This window comes from Oncorhynchus kisutch, unplaced genomic scaffold (assembly GCF_002021735.2).
Source record: "Oncorhynchus kisutch isolate 150728-3 unplaced genomic scaffold, Okis_V2 scaffold3378, whole genome shotgun sequence".
Taxonomy (NCBI): domain Eukaryota; kingdom Metazoa; phylum Chordata; class Actinopteri; order Salmoniformes; family Salmonidae; genus Oncorhynchus; species Oncorhynchus kisutch.
The window spans coordinates 37,110-51,670 of record NW_022265323.1 but is presented as its reverse complement, the minus strand read 5'-3'; the positions used below and the strand labels follow the sequence as shown (position 1 = coordinate 51,670).

At 47.5% G+C, this 14,561-nt stretch overlaps 1 protein-coding gene across 3 annotated transcripts in view; it reads left to right on the top strand.

Annotated features, from left to right (window-relative positions):
- The window catches only part of LOC116371563 (serine hydroxymethyltransferase, cytosolic), a 49,776-nt gene extending 36,204 nt beyond the window's left edge, over positions 1-13,572 (top strand). For all 3 annotated transcript variants that reach the window (XM_031820419.1, XM_031820418.1, XM_031820420.1), the window contains 7 exons: positions 2,100-2,181; positions 3,118-3,330; positions 4,507-4,620; positions 10,249-10,371; positions 10,859-10,975; positions 11,653-11,763; positions 12,462-13,572. In XM_031820419.1, coding sequence (XP_031676279.1) covers positions 2,100-2,181; positions 3,118-3,330; positions 4,507-4,620; positions 10,249-10,371; positions 10,859-10,975; positions 11,653-11,763; positions 12,462-12,634 — 933 coding nt within the window. In that variant the 3' untranslated portion in view covers positions 12,635-13,572. The remainder of the gene's footprint in view (positions 1-2,099; positions 2,182-3,117; positions 3,331-4,506; positions 4,621-10,248; positions 10,372-10,858; positions 10,976-11,652; positions 11,764-12,461) is intronic.
- The last annotated feature ends 989 nt before the right edge of the window (positions 13,573-14,561 follow it).

Sequence of the window (14,561 nt, the reverse complement as noted above, 5' to 3'; positions counted from 1 at the left end):
GTTGTCCCAGCAGGAATCAAACCCACTATCATATGGATGGGTGGTCCCAGCAGGAATCAAACCCACTATCATATGGATGGGTGGTAATCAAACCCACTATCATATGGATGGGTGTTCCCAACAGGAATCAAACCCACTATCATACGGATGGGTGGTCCCAACAGGAATCAAACCCACTATCATATGAATGGGTGGTCCCAGCAGGAATCAAACCCACTATCATATGGATGGGTGGTAATCAAACCCACTATCATACGGATGGGTGGTCCCAGCGGGAATCAAACCCACTATCATATGGATGGGTGGTAATCAAACCCACTATCATACGGGTGGGTGGTCCCAGCAGGAATCAAACCCACTATCATACGGATGGGTGGTCCCAGCAGGAATCAAACCCACTATCATATGTATGGGTGGTCCCAGCAGGAATCAGACCCACTATCATACGGATGGGTGGTCCTAGCAGGAATCAAACCCACTATCATATGGATGGGTGGTAATCAAAGCCACTATCATACGGATGGGTGGTCCCAGCAGGAATCAAACCCACTATCATACGGATGGGTGGTCCCAGCAGGAATCAAACCCACTATCATACAGATGGGTTGTCCCAGCAGAAATCAAACCCACTATCATATGGATGGGTGGTCCCAGCAGGAATCAAACCCACTATCATACGGATGGGTGGTCCCAGCAGGAATCAAACCCACTATCATATGGATGGGTGGTCCCAGCGGGAATCAAACCCATTATCATACGGATGGGTGGTCCCAGCAGGAATCAAACCCACTATCATATGGATGGGTGGTAATCAAACCCACTATCATACGGATGGGTGGTCCCAACAGGAATCAAACCCACTATCATACGGATGGGTGGTCCCAGCAGGAATCAAACCCACTATCATATGGATGGGTGGTAATCAAACCCACTATCATATGGATGGGTGTTCCCAACAGGAATCAAACCCACTATCATATGGATGGGTGGTCCCAGCAGGAATCAAACCCACTATCATACGGATGGGTGGTAATCAAACCCACTATCATATGGATGGGTGGTCCCAACAGGAATCAAACCACTACCATACGGATGGGTGGTAATCAAACCCACTATCATATGGATGGGTGGTAATCAAACCCACTATCATATGGATGGGTGGTCCCAACAGGAATCAAACCACTACCATACGGATGGGTGGTAATCAAACCCACTATCATATGGATGGGTGGTCCCAACAGGAATATACAATACAGTGACGTTAATCTGTGTTGTATCAGGTGGATCCTAGTGACGTTAATCTGTGTTTTATCAGGTGGATCCAGACACTGGTCTCATCAACTACGACTAGTGACGTTAATCTGTGTTGTATCAGGTGGATCCTAGTGACGTTAATCTGTGTTGTATCAGGTGGATCCTAGTGACGTTAATCTGTGTTGTATCAGGTGGATCCAGACACTGGTCTCATCAACTACGACTAGTGACGTTAATCTGTGTTGTATCAGGTGGATCCTAGTGACGTTAATCTGTGTTGTATCAGGTGGATCCTAGTGACGTTAATCTGTGTTGTATCAGGTGGATCCAGACACTGGTCTCATCAACTACGACTAGTGACGTTAATCTGTGTTGTATCAGGTGGATCCTAGTGACGTTAATCTGTGTTGTATCAGGTGGATCCTAGTGACGTTAATCTGTGTTTTATCAGGTGAATCCAGACACTGGTCTCATCAACTACGACTAGTGACGTTAATCTGTGTTGTATCAGGTGGATCCAGACACTGGTCTCATCAACTACGACTAGTGACGTTAATCTGTGTTGTTTGTATCAGGTGGATCCTAGTGACGTTAATCTGTGTTGTATCAGGTGGATCCTAGTGACGTTAATCTGTGTTGTATCAGGTGGATCCTAGTGACGTTAATCTGTGTTGTATCAGGTGGATCCTAGTGACGTTAATCTGTGTTGTATCAGGTGGATCCAGACACTGGTCTCATCAACTACGACTAGTGACGTTAATCTGTGTTGTATCAGGTGGATCCTAGTGACGTTAATCTGTGTTGTATCAGGTGGATCCTAGTGACGTTAATCTGTGTTGTATCAGGTGGATCCAGACACTGGTCTCATCAACTACGACCGACTGGAGGAGAACGCCCGGCTGTTCCACCCTAGACTGATCATCGCAGGTAACACACACCACCATCATCATCATCATCATCATATACACACACACCACCATCATCATCATCATCATCATCATCATATACACACACACCACCACCACCACCATCATCATCATCATATACACACACACACCCACCACCACCACCACCACCATCATCATCATCATATACACACACACACCACCAGCAGGTCCTGTCGCCAGCTGTATCACATTGTGTCCAATCAGACTATAGATCCTCTCTGTTCGGGGACAGAATCTCCTGTTGTATCATTTGGGCCTGGTTTCTCAGACACAGAATCTCCTGTTGTATCATTTGGGCCTGGTTTCTCAGACACAGAATCTCCTGTTGTATCATTTGGGCCTGGTTTCTCAGACACAGAATCTTCTGTTGACATTGTATCATTTGGGCCTGGTTTCTCAGACACAGAATCTTCTGTTGACATTGTATCATTTGGGCCTGGTTTCTCAGACACAGAATCTCCTGTTGTATCTTTTGGGCCTGGTTTCTCAGACACAGAATCTCCAGTTGTATCTTTTGGGCCTGGTTTCTCAGACACAGAATCTCCTGTTGTATCTTTTGGGCCTGGTTTCTCAGACACAGAATCTCCTGTTGTATCATTTGGGCCTGGTTTCCCAGACACAGAATCTCCTGTTGACAGTTTCATTGTATCATTTGGGCCTGGTTTCCCAGACACAGAATCTCCTGTTGACACTGTATCATTTGGGCCTGGTTTCCCAGACACAGAATCTCCTGATGAAATATCTTGTCCAGGACTTTCCAATGTCATTAGCTGTAAAAAATAATTTGCCATCGTTTGGTGCATCTTTTTAACTACAAAACATCGAAATCTGTCATTTTCACAGTTGATGTTGGGAATGGTGCTGAAGATGATGTTTAAAAAACGAGACCGTTTCCTGTTAACCGTCTTCTCTCCAGGTACCAGCTGTTATTCCCGTAACCTTGACTACGCTCGGCTGCGTCGTATCGCAGATGAGAACGGAGCTTTCCTATTGGCCGACATGGCACACATCAGCGGACTGGTGGCGGCCGGGGTCGTCCCGTCTCCGTTCGAGTACTGTGACGTGGTCTCCACGACGACCCACAAGACGCTGCGGGGCTGTCGCTCTGGGGTCATCTTCTACAGAAAGGGTACGGAGAGGAGGGGGGGTATCATGCTGGTCTCTCTCTCTCTGTGGGGTTTAGTGTGTGTATCATGCTGGTCTCTCTCTCTGTGGGGTTTAGTGTGTGTATCATGCTGGTCTCTCTCTGTGTGGGGTTTAGTGTGTGTATCATGCTGGTCTCTCTCTCTGGTTTAGTGTGTATCATGCTGGTCTCTCTCTCTGTGTGGTTTAGTGTGTGTATCATGCTGGTCTCTCTCTCTCTCTGTGGGGTTTAGTGTGTGTATCATGCTGGTCTCTCTCTCTCTGTGGGGTTTAGTGTGGGTATCATGCTGGTCTCTCTGTGTGGTTTATTGTGTGTATCATGCTGGTCTCTCTCTCTCTGTGGGGTTTAGTGTGTGTATCATGCTGGTCTCTCTCTCTGTGGGGTTTAGTGTGGGTATCATGCTGGTCTCTCTCTGTGTGGGGTTTAGTGTGTGTGTCATGCTGCTCTCTCACTCTGTGGGGTTTCGTGTGTGTGTCATGCTGGTCTCTCTCTCTGGGGGGTTTAGTGTGTGTGTCATGCTGGTCTCTCTCTCTGTGGGGTTTATTGTGTGTATCATGCTGGTCTCCCTCTCTGAGGGGTTTAGTGTGTGTAACTTGCTGGTCTCTATCTCTGTGTGGGGTTTAGTGTGTATCATGCTGGTCTCTCTCTGTGTGGGGTTTAGTGTGTGTATCATGCTGGTCTCTCTCTGTGGGGTTTAGTGTGTGTATCATGCTGGTCTCTCTCTCTCTGTGGGGTTTAGTGTGTGTATCATGCTGGTCTCTCTCTCTGTGGGGTTTAGTGTGTGTATCATGCTGGTCTCTCTCTCTGTGGGTTTAGTGTGTGTATCATGCTGGTCTCTCTCTCTGTGGGGTTTAGTGTGTGTATCATGCTGGTCTCTCTCTGTGGGGTTTAGTGTGTGTATCATGCTGGTCTCTCTCTCTGTGGGGTTTAGTGTGTGTATCATTCTGGTCTCTCTCTGTGGGGTTTAGTGTGTGTATCTTGCTGGTCTCTCTCTGTGGAATTAGTGAGTGTATCATGTTGGTCTCTCTCTGTGTGGGGTTTAGTGTGTGTATCTTGCTGGTCTCTCTCTGTGGGTTTAGTGTGTGTATCATGTTGGTCTCTCTCTGTGTGGGGTTTAGTGTGTGTATCATGCTGGTCTCTCTCTGTGTCCCTGTCCTCCAGGAATACGTAGTGTGGACCCTAAGGGAAAGGAGACTCTGTATAATCTGGAGTCTCTCATCAACCAGGCAGTATTCCCAGGACTACAGGGAGGACCCCACAACCACGCCATCGCAGGTACAGGCACTTCTCTGGACACCTATATTGGCTTTATATACAGGCACCTACACAGACATCTCTAAGGTGGATATTAACTAGGACACCTCACTACCACACTATGACAGGTAAAGTAGCCAGGACACCTCACTATGACAGGTACAGTAGCCAGGACACCTCACTATGACAGGTAAAGTAGCCAGGACACCTCACTACCTCACTATGACAGGTAAAGTAGCTAGGACACCTCACTACCACACTATGACAGGTAAAGTAGCCAGGACACCTCACTATGACAGGTAAAGTAGCCAGGACACCTCACTATGACAGGTACAGTAGCCAGGACACCTCACTACCTCACTATGACAGGTAAAGTAGCTAGGACACCTCACTACCACACTATGACAGGTAAAGTAGCCAGGACACCTCACTATGACAGGTAAAGTAGCCAGGACACCTCACTACCTCACTATGACAGGTAAAGTAGCTAGGACACCTCACTACCACACTATGACAGGTAAAGTAGCCAGGACACCTCACTATGACAGGTACAGTAACCAGGACACCTCACTATGACAGGTAAAGTAGCCAGGACACCTCACTACCTCACTATGACAGGTAAAGTAGCCAGGACACCTCACTATGACAGGTACAGTAACCAGGACACCTCACTATGACAAGTACAGTAGCCAGGACACCTCACTATGACAGGTAAAGTAGCCAGGACACCTCACTACCTCACTATGACAGGTAAAGTAGCCAGGACACCTCACTATGACAGGTACAGTAACCAGGACACCTCACTATGACAAGTACAGTAGCCAGGACACCTCACTATGACAGGTACAGTAACCAGGACACCTCACTATGACAGGTACAGTAACCAGGACACCTCACTATGACAGGTACAGTAGCCAGGACACCTCACTATGACAGGTAAAGTAGCCAGGACACCTCACTATGACAGGTACAGTAACCAGGACACCTCACTATGACAAGTACAGTAACCAGGACACCTCACTATGACAGGTACAGTAACCAGGACACCTCACTATGACAGGTACAGTAACCAGGACACCTCACTATGACAGGTACAGTAACCAGGACACCTCACTATGACAGGTAAAGTAGCCAGGACACCTCACTATGACAGGTACAGTAGCCAGGACACCTCACTATGACAGGTACAGTAGCCAGGACACCTCACTATGACAGGTACAGTAGCCAGGACACCTCACTATGACAGGTACAGTAACCAGGACACCTCACTATGACAGGTACAGTAACCAGGACACCTCACTATGACAGGTACAGTAGCCAGGACACCTCACTATGACAGGTACAGTAGCCAGGACACCTCACTATGACAGGTACAGTAACCAGGACACCTCACTATGACAGGTACAGTAACCAGGACACCTCACTATGACAGGTACAGTAGCCAGGACACCTCACTATGACAGGTACAGTAACCAGGACACCTCACTATGACAGGTACAGTAACCAGGACACCTCACTATGACAGGTACAGTAGCCAGGACACCTCACAGTGACAGGTACAGTAACCAGGACACCTCACTATGACAGGTACAGTAACCAGGACACCTCACTATGACAGGTACAGTAACCAGGACACCTCACTATGACAGGTACAGTAGCCAGGACACCTCACTATGACAGGTACAGTAACCAGGACACCTCACTATGACAGGTACAGTAACCAGGACACCTCACTATGACAGGTACAGTAACCAGGACACCTCACTATGACAGGTAAAGTAGCCAGGACACCTCACTATGACAGGTACAGTAGCCAGGACACCTCACTATGACAGGTACAGTAGCCAGGACACCTCACTATGACAGGTACAGTAACCAGGACACCTCACAGTGACAGGTACAGTAACCAGGACACCTCACTATGACAGGTACAGTAACCAGGACACCTCACTATGACAGGTACAGTAACCAGGACACCTCACTATGACAGGTACAGTAACCAGGACACCTCACTACGACAGGTACAGTAACCAGGACACCTCACTATGACAGGTACAGTAACCAGGACACCTCACAGTGACAGGTACAGTAACCAGGACACCTCACTATGACAGGTACAGTAACCAGGACACCTCACTATGACAGGTACAGTAACCAGGACACCTCACTATGACAGGTACAGTAGCCAGGACACCTCACTATGACAGGTACAGTAACCAGGACACCTCACTATGACAGGTACAGTAACCAGGACACCTCACTACCTCACTATGACAGGTACAGTAACCAGGACACCTCACTATGACAGGTACAGTAGCCAGGACACCTCACTATGACAGGTACAGTAGCCAGGACACCTCACTATGACAGGTACAGTAACCAGGACACCTCACTATGACAAGTACAGTAGCCAGGACACCTCACTATGACAGGTACAGTAGCCAGGACACCTCACAGTGTGTGTGGTGTTCTAATATACAGTGCCTTCGGAAAGTATTCAGACCCCTTGACTTTTTCCACATTTTGTTACGTTACATCCTTATTCTAACATTGATTGATTGAATAGGATTTTTTTTAAATCTACACTCGATACTCCATAATGACATCACAATACCTAATAATGACATCACAATACCCCATAATGACATCACGATGCTCCATAATGACATCACAATACCCCATAATGACATCACAATACCCCATAATGACATCACGATGCTCCATAATAACATCACAATACCCCATAATGACATCACAATACCCCATAATGACATCACAATACCCCATAATGACATCACGGTGCTCCATAATGACATCACAATACCCCATAATGACATCACAATACCCCATAATGACATCACGATGCTACATAATGACATCACAATACCCCATAATGACATCACAATACCCCATAATGACATCACGATGCTCCATAATGACATCACAATACCCCATAATGACATCACAATACCCCATAATGACATCACGATGCTCCATAATGACAAAGTGAAAACAGGTTTTTAGAATTGTTGGCAAATGTATAATTAGAATAAAAACATACCTTATTTATAATAAGTATTCAGACCCTTTAGTTAGTTAGTATTACTAGTTAATTAGTATTACTTATTTAGTATTCAGACCCAGATGCATCCTGTTTCCATTGATCATCCTTGAGATGTTTGTGCATGTCGGAGCAAACACCGAGCCATGAGGTAAAACAATTTGTCCGTAGAGCTCCGAGACGGGATTGTGTCGAGGCACAGATCTGGGGAAGGGTACCAAAAGAATATCTGCAGCATTGAAGGTCCCCAAGAACACAGTGGGTCTCCATCACTCCCGAGTGGCGCAGCGGTCTAAGCCACAGCATCTCAGTGCTAGAGGCGTCACTACAGACTCTGGTTTGATTCCAGGCTGTATCACAACCAGCCATTATTGGGAGTGCAATAGGGCGGCGCACAATTGGCCCAGCGTCGCCCGGGTTGTGGTAGGCCGTCATTGTAAATAAGGATTTGTTCTTAACTGACTTGCCTAGTTAAATAAAGGTTAAGTTAAACCTAAATGGAAAAAGTTTGTAAGCACCAAAATTCTTCCTAGAGCTGGCCGGAAAACTGAGCGATCGGGGGAGAAGGGCCTTGGTCAGGGAGGTGACCAAAGACCCGATGGTCACTGACAGAGCTCCAGAGTTCCTCAGTGTTGATGGGAGAACCTTGCAGAAGGACAACCATCTCTGCAGCACTCCACCAATCAGGCCTTTATGGTAGAGTGGCCAGACGGAAGCCACTCCTCAGTAAAAGGCACATGACAGCCCGCTTGGAGTTTGCCAAAAGGCACCTAAAGGACAGACCATGAGAAACAAGGTTCTTTGGTCTGATAAAACCAATATTGAAGTCTTTGGCATGAATGCTAAGCTTCATGTCTGAAGGAAACCTGGCACCATGACGGTGAAGCACGGTGGTGGCAGCATCCCTACGGTGAAGCATGGTGGTGGTAGCATCATGCTGTGGGGATGTTTTTTAGCTGCAGGGACTGGGAGACTAGTCAGGATCGAGGGAAAGATGAACAGAGCAAAGTGCAGAGAGATCCTTAATGAAAAGGTGCTCCAGAGCGCTCAGGACTTCAGACTAGGGAGAAGGTTCACCTTCCAACAGGACAACGACCCTAAGCACACAGCCAAGACAACACAGGAGTGGCTTCAGGACAAGTCTCTGAATGTCCTTGAATGGGCCAGCCAGAGCCCGGACTTGAACCTGATTGAACATCTCTACAGAGACCTGAAAATAGCTATGCAGTGACACTCCCTGTCCAACCTGACAGAGCTTGAGAGGATCTGCAAGAAACTCCCCAAATACAGGTGTGCCAAGCTTGTAGCATCATACCCAAGAAGACTCGAGGCTGTAATCGCTGTCAAAGGTGCTTCAACAAAGTCCTGAGTAAAAGGTCTGAATACTGATGTAAATGTGGTATTAAAAAAATATATAATTATAAGTTTGCAAAAAATTCCAAAAACCCGTTTTTGCTTTGTCATTATGGTGTATTGTGATGTCATTATGGGGTATTGTGATGTCATTATGGGGTATTGTGATGTCGTTATGGGGTATTGTGATGTCATTATGGGGTATTGTGATGTCATTATGGGGTATTGTGATGTCGTTATGGGGTATTGTGATGTCATTATGGGGTATTGTGATGTCATTATGGGGTATTGTGATGTCATTATGGGGTATTGGGATGTCATTATGGGGTATTGGGATGTCATTATGGGGTATTGGGATGTCATTATGGGGTATTGGGATGTCATTATGGGGTATTGGGATGTCATTATGGGGTATCGTGATGTCATTATGGGGTATCGTGATGTCATTATGGGGTATCGGGATGTCATTATGGGGTATCGGGATGTCATTATGGGGTATTGTGATGTCATTATGGGGTATTGTGATGGCATTATGGGGTATTGTGATGTCATTATGGGGTATTGTGATGTCATTATGGGGTATTGTGATGTCATTATGGGGTATTGTGTGTAAATTGATAAGGGGAAAAAAATATTGAATCCACTTTAGAATGATGCTGTAACGTAACAAAATGTGGAAAAAGCCAAGTTGGTCTCAATACTTTCTGAATGCACTGTGTGTTTCTCCAGGTGGAACAGGCTCTGACCCCAGAGTTTAAGGGTTAGTGTTTCTCCAGGTGGAGCAGGCTCTGACCCCAGAGTTTAAGGGTTAGTGTGTGTGTTTCTCCAGGTGGTGGCCCTGAAGCAGGCTCTGACCCCAGAGCTTAAGGGTTAGTGTTTCTCCAGGTGGAGCAGGCTCTGACCCCAGAGTTTAAGTGTTAGTGTGTGTGTGTTTCTCCAGGTGGTGGCCCTGAAGCAGGCTCTGACCCCAGAGTTTAAGGGTTGGTGTGTGTGTGTGAATGTTTCTCTAGGTGTGGCGGTGGCCCTGAAGCAGGCTCTAACCCCAGAGTTTAAGGGTTGGTGTGTGTGTGTGAATGTTTCTGTAGGTGTGACGGTGGCCCTGAAGCAGGCTCTGACCCCAGAGTTTAAGGGTCAATGTGTGTGTGTGAATGTTTCTCTAGGTGTGGCGGTGGCCCTGAAGCAGGCTCTGACCCCAGAGTTTAAGGGTTAATGTGTGTGTGTGAATGTTTCTCTAGGTGTGGCGGTGGCCCTGAAGCAGGCTCTGACCCCAGAGTTTAAGGCGTATCAGTACCAGGTGCTCTCTAACTGCAGAGCTATGGCCAACGCCCTCATCAACCACGGGTACAAGATCGTCACCGGTGAGACAGTAATGTCATGGTTGTGGTTAACAGACTGCAACCTGTGTTAATGTTGTGTTAATGTTGCTGTAGGGTTGTGGTTAACAGACTGTAACCTGTGTTAATGTTGCTGTAGGGTTGTGTTAATGTTGTTGTAGGGTTGTGTTAATGTTGCTGTAGGGTTGTGTTAATGTTGCTGTAGGGTTGTGTTAATGTTGCTGTAGGGTTGTGTTAATGTTGTTGTAGGGTTGTGTTAATGTTGCTGTAGGGTTGTGTTAATGTTGTTGTAGGGTTGTGTTAATGTTGCTGTAGGGTTGTGTTAATGTTGTTGTAGGGTTGTGTTAATGTTGCTGTAGGGTTGTGTTAATGTTGCTGTAGGGTTGTGTTAATGTTGCTGTAGGGTTGTGTTAATGTTGCTTTAGGTTGTGTTAATGTTGTTGTAGGGTTGTGTTAATGTTGCTGTAGGGTTGTGTTAATGTTGTTGTATGGTTGTGTTAATGTTCTCCAGGGGGTTCTGATAACCATCTGATCTTACTGGACCTGAGGCCCAACGGGACGGACGGAGGACGAGCTGAGAAGGTTCTAGAAGCTGCTGCCATCGCCTGCAACAAGAACACCTGTCCAGGTAAGTAACAGACACAGTCCTCTGTAGGTGGTGAGAGTGCTCTGTGTCCCAGTTGTCTGTATATGGTAACAGACACAGTCCTCTGTAGGTGGTGAGAGTGCTCTGTGTCCCAGTTGTCTGTATATGGTAACAGACACAGTCCTCTGTAGGTGGTGAGAGTGCTCTGTGTCCCAGTTGTCTGTATATGGTAACAGACACAGTCCTCTGTAGGGGGTGAGAGTGCTCTGTGTCCCAGTTGTCTGTATATGGTAACAGACACAGTCCTCTGTAGGGGGTGAGAGGGCTCTGTGTCCCAGTTGTCTGTATATGGTAACAGACACAGTCCTCTGTAGGTGGTGAGAGGGCTCTGTGTCCCAGTTGTCTGTATATGGTAACAGACACAGTCCTCTGTAGGTGGTGAGAGTGCTCTGTGTCCCAGTTGTCTGTATATGGTAACAGACACAGTCCTCTGTAGGTGGTGAGAGGGCTCTGTGTCCCAGTTGTCTGTATATGGTAACAGACACAGTCCTCTGTAGGTGGTGAGAGGGCTCTGTGTCCCAGTTGTCTGTATATGGTAACAGACACAGTCCTCTGTAGGTGGTGAGAGTGCTCTGTGTCCCAGTTGTCTGTACATGCATGTATATACATAATGTGTGTGTGTGTGTATATACATAATGTGTGTGTGTGTGTGTGTGTAGGTGATAAGAGTGCGTTGCGTCCCAGCGGTCTGAGGTTCGGCTCTCCTGCTCTGACCTCCAGAGGAATGGTTGAAGACGACTTCAGGAAGGTCGCAGAGTTCATCCACAGAGGTGACCCCTAACCCCTGACCTCTGTGTCTATAGACATAGTGCTGACCCTAGATGTCCAGCTAGCAGACCAAGGCCACCTCTAACCCCCTGACCTCTGTGTCTATAGACATAGTGCTGACCCTAGATGTCCAGCTAGCAGACCAAGGCCACCTCTAACCCCTGACCTCTGTGTCTATAGACATAGTGCTGACCCTAGATGTCCAGCTAGTAGACCAAGGCCACCTCTAACCCCCTGACCTCTGTGTCTATAGACATAGTGCTGACCCTAGATGTCCAGCTAGCAGACCAAGGCCACCTCTAACCCCTGACCTCTGTGTCTATAGACATAGTGCTGACCCTAGATGTCCAGCTAGTAGACCAAGGCCACCTCTAACCCCCTGACTTCTGTGTCTATAGACATAGTGCTGACCCTAGATGTCCAGCTAGTAGACCAAGGCCACCTCTAACCCCCTGACCTCTGTGTCTATAGACATAGTGCTGACCCTAGATGTCCAGCTAGCAGACCAAGGCCACCCCTAACCCCCTGACCTCTGTGTCTATAGACATAGTGCTGACCCTAGATGTCCAGCTAGCAGACCAAGGCCACCTCTAACCCCTGACCTCTGTGTCTATAGACATAGTGCTGACCCTAGATGTCCAGCTAGCAGACCAAGACCACCTCTAACCCCTTGACCTCTCACCCCTCGTTCTCCCTACAGGTATCCAGGTGACCCTGGACATCCAGGCCTCTCTGCAGCCCAAGGCGACCCTGAAGGAGTTTAAGGAGGCCCTGGCAGGGGAGGGGAAGCACCAGGAGAGGGTAGCAGAGCTGAGGGGGGAGGTGGAGGCTTTCGCTGGGGGGTTCCCCATGCCTGGTCTGGAGGAACTTTAAAGTTTTCAAGATGAAATGTTTTCATGTCACCTGCCACATCATCATACCTCTTGAATATCCTTTATCTTGAAAACTTGTCTGCTGACCTGCAAAACTGACAGGTTCCTTCTCTGCTGTCCTCTGCCTTACCGGTTTGACTGACTGTTTCCTTCTCTGCTGTCCTCTGCCTTACCGGTTTGACTGACTGTTTCCTTCTCTGCTGTCCTCTGCCTTACCGGTTTGACTGACTGGTTTGTCCTCTGCCTTAACGGTTTGACTGACTGTTTCCTTCTCTGCTGTCCTCTGCCTTACCGGTTTGACTGACTGTTTCCTTCTCTGCTGTCCTCTGCCTTAACGGTTTGACTGACTGGTTTGTCCTGTCTTACCGGTTTGACTGACTGTTTCCTTCTCTGCTGTCCTCTGCCTAAACAGTTTGACTGACTGGTTTGTCCCCTGCCTTAACAGTTTGACTGACTGTTTCCTTCTCTGCTGTCCTCTGCCTTAACAATTTGACTGACTGGTTTGTCCCCTGCCTTAACGGTTTGACTGACTGGTTTGTCCTCTGCCTTAACAGTTTGACTGACTGGTTTGTCCTCTGCCTTACCGGTTTGACTGACTGTTTCCTTCTCTGCTGTCCTCTGCCTTAACAGTTTGACTGACTGGTTTGTCCCCTGCCTTAACGGTTTGACTGACTGTTTCCTTCTCTGCTGTCCTCTGCCTTAACAGTTTGACTGACTGGTTTGTCCCCTGCCTTAACGGTTTGACTGACTGTTTCCTTCTCTGCTGTCCTCTGCCTTAACAGTTTGACTGACTGGTTTGTCCCCTGCCTTACCGGTTTGACTGACTGTTTCCTTCTCTGCTGTCCTCTGCCTTAACAGTTTGACTGACTGGTTTGTCCCCTGCCTTAACGGTTTAATGTACTGAAACCCAAGACAAATAAAACTCAGATGTGGAACACACCTCGGTCTCTAGCGTCTCTTTATCTTCAGAAGATGAACTGTAGATAGCATGTGTGGATCAATGGATGTGATTAGAGCGTGCATTGTGGGTAGATATAGAGCCCGTCGGCCATTAGGATTGGGTTCCAGATACACACATTTATCATGTTTCCATTGAGAGAGAAAGATGACTGTGGAGGAACCGACTGGAGAGGAACCGACTGGAGAGGAACCGACTGGAGAGGAACCGACTGGAGAGGAACCGACTGGAGAGGAACTGACTGGAGAGGAACTGACTGGAGAGGAACTGACTGTGGAGGAACTGACTGGAGAGGAACTGACTATAGAGGAACTGACTGGGGAGGAACTGACTGGAGAGGAACTGACTGGAGAGGAACTGACTATAGAGGAACTGACTGGAGAGGAACTGACTATAGAGGAACTGACTATAGAGGAACTGACTGGAGAGGAACTGACTATAGAGGAACTGACTGGAGAGGAACTGACTATAGAGGAACTGACTGGGGAGGAACTGACTGGGGAGGAACTGACTGGGGAGGAACTGACTATAGAGGAACTGACTATAGAGGACCTGACTATAGAGGAACTGACTGGAGAGGAACTGACTATAGAGGACCTGACTATAGAGGACCTGACTATAGAGGAACTGACTGGGGAGGTACTGACTGGGGAGGAACTGACTGGAGAGGAACTGACTGGAGAGGGACTGACTGGGGAGGAACTGACTATAGAGGAACTGACTATAGAGGACCTGACTATAGAGGAACTGACTGGGGAGGAACTGACTATAGAGGAACTGACTATAGAGGAACTGACTGGAGAGGAACTGACTGGGGAGGAACTGACTGGAGAGGAACTGACTATAGAGGAACTGACTATAGAGGAACTGACTATAGAGGAACTGACTATAGAGGAACTGACTATAGAGGAACTGACTATAGAGGACCTATAGAGGAACTGACTATAGAGGAACTGACTATAGAGGAACT